The sequence below is a fragment of the Nannospalax galili genome, unplaced genomic scaffold (genome assembly GCF_000622305.1).
Source record: "Nannospalax galili isolate Female #2095 unplaced genomic scaffold, S.galili_v1.0 scaffold589, whole genome shotgun sequence".
Lineage (NCBI taxonomy): Eukaryota > Metazoa > Chordata > Mammalia > Rodentia > Spalacidae > Nannospalax > Nannospalax galili.
The window spans coordinates 604,081-612,490 of record NW_008360324.1 but is presented as its reverse complement, the minus strand read 5'-3'; the positions used below and the strand labels follow the sequence as shown (position 1 = coordinate 612,490).

Here is an 8,410-nt window from a genome sequence, read left to right as displayed (position 1 = left end):
CCCTGACACCACTGACAATTCAAATGGCTAAAATAGAGGATACGCATAACAAACCATCTGATCTCGCTAAGCTATCATCCTGCTTAAAAGTCCTGAAGTTCTGTTGGTCCCCAGTAGAGGGCGATGCTGCTTTCTAACCCGCGCCAGGCTGGAGCATCCCGCCGCCGAGATCCTATGGTCTCTGTTTTGCAGCATAAGTACTTTTAAAAAGTCAGATAAAATATTTTTCCTCTACATTCTAAGAAAGTGAGCATCGAAGAAGAAAAACAGACACGAAGGATTGTTCTTCATCCACTCTCTTCAGCAGAGACATTTCATCGTGTGTGACATCCCAGGAGGTCGCTATCAAAGTCCCAAAATACGAAATGCATCCCGCAAGTCATCGACTTCATATAAGGGCTGCAGAGAGAGAAGAAAACCGAGTGACTCCAAATTGGAGCTGAGGAGAGGGGAAGCGTTAACCGGAGCCAGTGGCTTGAGAAGAAATAAACTGTGAAGTCAGAAGACCAGGATAGAAGGAAAACGTTCAGACCTGGCAGAAAACCCATCTGAGACTCTGCCGGAAGAGTAAGAGAAAGTGGGCTTGTGAGCAGACAGGAGAGGAAACGGAATTGTAAGAGAGAGAAAGTGTTCATCACATGAAAAACGAGTTATGAAAATAATAGATATAATAAAAGCTAGGGAGAAAGAAAGAAAGAAGCGAGGAAGCCCTTACCAAAAGGATTCGCCGAAGCTGTCTGGATAGACGGACTGAATTTTCATGCAGCCCTTCCCAGGCCTTGAAAGTTCTTTCATGGTTTTCTACAAACGTATTCCAGCAGTAAAAATAGTCTTAAAGGAAAAAAGAAAAGAAAGAAAAAGGACGTGGGAGTGTGTGGTTAGACATAGTCCAAGGCTTAAATTGTTGTTTTGTTTTGTCTTTGAAGCAGGATCTCATTCTAGCTCAGACAACTAATCCTATAGCCCAGGCTGGCCTTGAAATCACAGGAATTCTCCTTCCTCAAGCCCCTCAGTGCTGAGATTACAGGTGTGAGCCACCAGCCTGACTCAGGCCTTAAATAGACAGGAAAGAAAATTCTGGCCTGTTTTTTCATTGCCTTGGGTCATGTTTTGCCACAATTTTTTTTTTTTTTTAAATAAGATCTTCTTGTAGCCCCAACTGTCCTGGAACTCGCTATGTAGACCAGGCTGGCCTTGAATTCACAGAGATCCTGCCTGAGATTACAGGTGTGAGCCACCAGCCTGACTCAGGCCTTAAATAGACAGGAAAGAAAATTCTGGCCTGTTTTTTCATTGCCTTGGGTCATGTTTTGCCACAATTTTTTTTTTTTTTTAAATAAGATCTTCTTGTAGCCCCAACTGTCCTGGAACTCGCTATGTAGACCAGGCTGGCCTTGAACTCACAGAGATCCTGTTGCCTCTGCCTCCTGAGTGCTGGGATTAAAGGCATGGGCCACCAAGTCCCACTCAATTTTTTTTTACATTTATTCATTTTCCAGACATGGGCACGAGCACCACATCTGTGTGTGGAGGTCAAGGGACTACGGGTTTGGGAGTTGGTTTTCTCCTTGCACTGTGTAGGTTCCAGGGATCAAATTCAAGTTCTCAGGACAAGTGCCTCGTTTTGGTTTTTATTGTTGTTTTTTCTGATTTATTTTTATTTTGTATTTGTGTGCACACACAGACACACACATACACACACACACACACACACACGTTCCCGAGGAGGTCGGAGGGCATGAGATCCCCTGGCTAAAGTCACAGGCGGTTGTGAATACCTCCCTCTCCCCAGTGGGTATTGGGAACTGAACTCAGGTCCTCTGGAAAAGCAGAGGACCCTTTTTCATTTTTGTTGTATTTTTTGCCTGTTGATGATGGAACCAGGGAGATTGCACCTTCATCAGCCACTCTGTCACTGAACTATACCTCCAGCCTTTCCAAGCTATTTTTTTTTCTCAAATGCTGATAATTTTGAGGCTAGTGTGGTGGTGCACATTTGTAATCCCAGCAGAGGCCAGAGAATGGCGGCAAGCTGAAGACCAGCATGGGCTGATGAAATCCTGGGTCAAATATAAAAATGTTGGGGGTTGGAGAGATAGTTCAGCAGTTAAGAGCACTGGCTGCTCTTGTAGAGGGAGGGTCTGGGTTCAGTCCTCAGCACCCACAAGGCAGCTAATAACCATTCTTAATTCCAGTTTCAGGGGATCCCACACCTTCTTCTGGCCTTCAAGGGCATTGCACACGCAGGTGCACTTAAGATACATGCAAGCAAAGCACCCATAAACATAAAATAAAAAGTCAGATGTGAAGGCACATACCTTTAATCCCAGCACTCAGGCAGCAGAGGCAGGTGGATCTCTGTGAGTTTGAGGCCAACCTGGTCTATATATCGAGTTCCTAGGCCAGCTGGGCCTACAGACTCTCTCTCTCTCTCTCTCTCTCTCTCTCTCTCTCGTTGACACCAAGGTTGAATTGGAAGCCTTATGTAATTCTTGCCCTGAGTTTCGCCGCTGACTCTGCTTATTCTGAATTGCAATTCACAATGACGTCTCCTGTACCCAAGGCCTCCCCTTCTCACCTTTGAAGGTCATGATCGCTATCTGGACCCCAGCACGGTGCAGCCGCCGCAGTCCCTCGGGCTCAGCCTTACGGTCTTCACAGAAGTAGAGGCGCGCTGTGAAAATCCTCAGGCTGAGGTTGGGGTTCCATCTCAGAAAGTCAGCCACGTGCCGGGCACAGTCGTAGCAGGGGCTCCAGGAGGTGAACCAGGTGACACGGTAACAGCGGCCAGGGTCCAGGTCCCAGTCAGAGATGTAACGAAGAAAGAGCAATTCCACGTGGCAGCCGGACTGGGGGAGAGAGCAGGGAGCTCTGGTGACGTCACAGGCACACCCTCCTTGGGACTTGGGGATGCTTGCCGGTACTGTTAGAGAGGTTAAGCAACCCGCTCACAGAGAGAGCACTATGAACCCTGACATAAATCAGCCAGTGAAAGTGCTTGCAACGACCCGGGTTCCATCCCGGGAACCCATGGTCGAAGGAGAGAACAGACTCCGAAGGTTGTCCCTGATCTCCACACACAAGGCCGTGGTTCGTGCATGCACACTCAGTCACACGCACAATAATAATACCAAATAAGCGAAGCGGGTTTCTTTGTTTGAGTCAGAGTCTCATTGTGTAGCTGTGGATGGCCTTGGAACTAGCTGTGTAAAGCAGGCTGGCCTGGAACTCACAAAATCCACCTGCCTCTGTCTTTCTGGGATTAAAGGCTTGTGCTACCAGGGCTCACAGAAAAAATGTTGGGTTTTATATTGGTTTTTTTAATTTTTTTTAAATTTTATTTTATGTGTACAAGTGTATTGCTTGCATGTATGTAAGTGTACCTGTGTTGTGCAATACCTCAGAGATCAGAAGAGGGCATTGGATTCCCCTGGAACTGGAGTTAAGGATGGTTCTTAGCAGCCATGTGGGTGCTGGGAATCGAACCCAGGTCCTCTGCAAGAGCAGTCATCCGCTGAGCCATCTCTCCAGCCCCCCCCTCTTTTCTGCACCACCATGCCGGGCCCCTAGCCCCCCTTTAAAATTTTTTTTTTAAATGTCTTTTATGTGTATGAGTGTTATACCTGCATATGTGTAAGCACACCCATGTGGTGCAGTGCCTGAGGAGGACAGAAGAGGGCGTCTGATCCCCTGGAGCTGGAGTTACAGATGGTTATTAGTTGCCATGTAGGTACTGGTATTTAAATCTGGGTCTTCTGCAAGAACAGCCCCTGCTCTTAACTGCTGAGCCATCTCTCCAGCCCCTTGTTTGTTTGTTTTCAATACTTATTTCTCTTTTTTTGTGTGTGTTTTGCCTACATATATGTAAGTGTAAAGAAAGACTATGGCCAGGCGTGGTGGCACACACCTTTAATCCCAGCACTTGGGAGGCAGAGGCAGGTGGATCTTTGTGAGTTCAAGGCCAGCCTGGTCTACACAGTGAGTTCCAGGACAGCTGGGGCTACAGGGAGACCTTGTCTCAAAATGACCAAAAAAAAAAACTATGGATTTATGGGCAACCATGACGACGGAATGGGTTGAGGAAATATTATCATATACCTCTGTGGGACTGAATTTTTGTCTGTGAACAGAAAGAGAGAGAGGGAGAGAGAGAGAGAGAGAGAGAGAGAGAGAGAGAGAGAGAGAGACTAGAATGTGCTTTACCTCTGAGCTATATAAACCTCTGCTTTTTACACCTTTTTGAGCCTGAAAATGGCCTGAGTGTAATGTTGTAAAACTACATCTTGACCACTAGATGGCACCAGAGCACTTTGTAAGGATGGTCAGGTGCTTGCAGAGGGGCGGGGAGATTATGAGACAGGTGGGGTGTGAGAGGATGGAGTTTTTACCTTGAAAAGCTTCGAAGAGCAATTGAGCAATGAGTGCGATTACTGTGTGTGTGTGTGTGTGTGTGTGTGTGTGTGTGTGTGGTCACTGTAACTGTGATAATTGCAATAGAACTTGGTCCATCTGCAGAAAAATCATTATTCTCAGACTAAGAAGACAGGTTTTGCTCTTCCTGTCCTCTTTTCATGAGATGTAGATCTTAGCTTTTGGTCCATTTCCTCGGCAGTAAAATGCGCGGGTGTTATGAGCATGCCACGAGGGGTGAGTGAGAGTGTTTCTGGATAAAACCAAGGCCTTCTATGGATAAAATGTGTCATGTCACCGAGTAGGAAAGAGGTCAGCGTGGAAAATCACACTGTGAGGCCAGTTACCCCATGCGCTTCCTCTCTGGAGTTCCATGAAGCTGGGGCAACTCAGCTCTCGGAGGGGAGAGATTCCGCCATGGAAGCTGTGTACGTCAGTCTACATGGCAATGACAAAGTCTCTTGGAAAGACAATTCTCCCAGGCAGCTGAAAGACTGATCGAATTAACCAGTCGGCTGAGGTTTCTGTCTGGTTTTTCGTACTCACATCGTTAAGTGCATTCACTGGCCTCTGTCCAGATGAGTAGGAGGAAATACAGATCATTTAGAAAACAGAGTTGAGCTGATGTCATTTTTCTGAAACTTTTTCTCCTTAATTAAGAAGTATTTCTAAAGATACTATTTTTCTCATTTAAAAATGTATTTGAGGGAGCTGGAGAGATGGTTCAGTGGTTAAGATAGGTCTTGCAGAAGACCAGAGTTTGAATCCCAGCACCCACATGGCTGCTAACAACTGTCTATAACTCCAGTTCCAGGAGATCTGATGCCCTCTTCTGGCCTCCAAGGGCACTGCATGACACAGGTGCACTTACATACATGCAGGCATAACACTCATACACATAAAATAAAAATAAATTAATTAATAAAATGTTTGAGGGAGGTATGGTGGTATGCACTTTTAATCCCAGCACTCTGGAGGCAGAGGTGGGTGAATCTCTGTGTGATTAAGGTCAACCTGATCTATATAGCATGTTCTAGGCCAGGTCTCGAAAAAAAAAAAAAAAAAAAAAAGAATAAAAATGTGCTTGAAGACCTGGGTATGGTGGCACATGCCTATATAGGGGCTACAAAAAAAACCAAACCAAAACAAAAAATCTCCTAATCTTATTAATTTTTGGTATTTTTGATACAAGGTAGCACTATGTAAACCAGGCTGGCCTTGAACTCATGGTAATCCTCCTGCCACAGCCTCCTAAGTGCTGGTAATGCAGGCATGAGTCACCATGCCTGCCTTTTTACTGTAATCTTAAAGCAATTCAGAGGCTGGGAAAGCAGAGGAGAGTTTGGGGCTAGCTGTTCTTATTGAAGGGAGGTGTGGCATTAGAAAGGTATGGCGATGGGGTACAAAGTGATATCCTTGAGACCATGTCTAACATGGATGAATAGAACATGTCTAACATGGATGTGAAAAGACCAGAGGAAACTGGTGGAGATGTTAATGCAAACAATCTGAAAATAGTTGGGGCTGGGTTACTGGAGTTGGTCAGCCTGGGACTCTCAATCTCTCTCTCTCTCTCTCTCTCTCTCTCTCTCTCTCTCTCTCTCTCTCTCAGCAGTTGGTGCTAACAGCACCCACAGCTTAGCTTGAACTGCTCCAGACCACCACAGATACCTTGTTTCGAAGGTAGCCGAAGTCCAGTGAGAAGGAGGTGGCACTGTCCCTCCGCTTCACTACATAGCACAGGTAGGTCTCGTGCCGACCCTTAGCCCAGCGGACATTTTTGAAGTGGTAAAGAAACTTCTTCCGCTTCATCAGAAGGCTGTGAATGAGACGAGGGAGAAGGAGTTCAGGGAACACAGCTTCCTATCTGTCACTATAGGCTTCCTTCAGCTTTATTGATTATAACCCTTATTATTATTATTACTGACAGATTGATACCTAAAGCCTTGTGCATGCTAGACAAGTACCCCACAACTACACTATTCCAATCTCTGCCTTTTTATTATTGTTATTCCTTAAAAATTTTGTAATGATTTGGGTTAAACTGAAAAGACATGGCTTGCTTCCTTTTCTGAAGTTGGGCTGTTGCGCTCCATCCTGCCCCACTTCAAATTAAGACCAGCTGGGAACTGCTCAGAAAGACCCTAAACTCTTTGGAGTCCTCAAGACCGTCCCCTTCCACAGCTGTTTTCTAGATGTTGATGGACTGAAATGACACATTCTTCAGTCTCTTTATTATATTTTCAGGTGTTCCTCCTGCCTCCATCTACACAGTCTACACGGACCTCAAACTCCACCTGGCCAAGCAGCATTCTTCACCTGACTGCTGCCTGTCCTGAACCATCTGACTTCACCACCCCAGTAGCCAGGCTGGGAGCCTGGCATCACCTTTGATTACTTCTGTTTCCTCGATCCTCATATTTAATTAGACATGTAAACTGGTTGGTTCTGTGGGAGCTCAGAAAAAGACATCTGAAAGGATGGCAATTTGACAGGCTGAGATCTTTGACAGGAGATTGGCAAGCTTCAGATGTAGCCTCAGGAACAGACTCTAATGTAATGTTCTCCTCTCCTGTTTCCTCCCCCTAACCCCAAGAGAATCATAGATCCAGAACTCTCCCTAAAGCAAATCATAAAACCTAGCAAGGGCCAAGTGTTGGTGTCTCACATCTGTAATCTTAGCACTTGGGAGGCCAAAGTAGGAGAATTGCTGTTAAGTTTGAGGTTAGCCTGGAATATGTAGCAAGTTCCAGTCTAGTCTGGGCTACATAGCAAGACCCAGCCTCAAACAAAACTAAACATTGGTCTGGGGATATAGCTCAATAGTACAGCTTTCGCTTAGCATGTATGAGGCCCTAGGTTCAATCCCCAGCACCACAAAACAGAACAAACTTAGAAAGGTCAAGCTCAGTTGTGTGTGGTAGCACGCACCTGTAATTCCAGCAGTTGGGTAGTGGAGGTGGGAAGGTCAAGAGGTCAAAGCCAGTCTGAGCCACATAAGAAAAGAAAGGTCATTCTCTTTGTTTTCCCTTGAACATCTGTATTCTACAGGGGTCCTGTCCTATATCCAGGAAAAAAGATGCTGCAGAGACAGGTCAGGCTAGACTTCCTCTCTCCTTCAACATTCGGTCATTCCATTTTGTCCAAACACATTTCTACGTGCTGCCCATTCGTCATTGAACCTAAGCACAGAAATAGTTTCCTCTGTCTCTTAAAAAACTATTATACTGTGCCCAGCGCGGTGGCACAAGCCTTTTATTCCAGCACTTTGGAGGCAAAGGCAGGTGGATATCTGTGAGTTCAAGGCCAGCCTGGTCTACATAGTGAGTTCCAAGCCAGCTCCACTACAGGGAAACCCTGTCTCAAAAAGACCAAAAAAAATTATACTTATTTATTTATTGCATTTGTGCATGATGTGTGGGGGAGGGGGCATGAGCATAAGTACACCTGTATCATGCAATGCCTGCAGAAATAAGAAGTGGGCATTGGATCCCCTGGAACTCGAGTTATGGATGGTTGTTAGCCATCATGTGGATGCTGGGAATTGAACCTAGGTCCTCTGCAAGAGCAACCAGTGCTCTTAACTGCTGAGCCGTCTCTCCAGTTCCGTTGTGCTGACTTCTTAACTGGCCTCTCTGCCTTTTGCTCTTTCCAAAATAACAGTCTCCACTCTGCCACCAAAGTGGTCTCCCAGAACCCCAGGTGTGCTGTGCCTTCTTTATGCAGAACCCCTCCTAAGGGGTCTCTCCTATCCACAGTGCAAACTGGAACCTTGTTAATGTGGTGTTTAGGCCAATTGCTACAGCTAGACTTCCAGTCTGCACATCTACCTTGCTTCCTAGTACCTTTTCCTGTTTTCTCTCCTCTGTTTTAGGACCTCTCTGTAGTAGGGCTCCTATGGGACAGACACTATCTACTAGTCCCCCATGCAGCATGAATCTAGTGTAGCAGGTTTCCTATCCACCAGTCCCCTGCAACCACCCTAATATAGTGATGCCTT

At 45.9% G+C, this 8,410-nt stretch overlaps 1 protein-coding gene across 1 annotated transcript in view; it reads right to left on the bottom strand.

Moving 5' to 3' along the window:
• Positions 1 to 338: 338 nt before the first annotated feature.
• Positions 339 to 8,410, bottom strand: part of Aicda (activation induced cytidine deaminase) — a 9,721-nt gene continuing 1,649 nt past the window's right edge. The window contains exons 2-5 of the mRNA XM_029559855.1: positions 6,082 to 6,273; positions 2,579 to 2,849; positions 716 to 831; positions 339 to 399 (exon numbers count right to left, since the gene is read on the bottom strand). Of these exons, the coding sequence (XP_029415715.1) occupies positions 346 to 399; positions 716 to 831; positions 2,579 to 2,849; positions 6,082 to 6,273 (633 nt within the window). The 3' untranslated portion in view covers positions 339 to 345. The remainder of the gene's footprint in view (positions 400 to 715; positions 832 to 2,578; positions 2,850 to 6,081; positions 6,274 to 8,410) is intronic.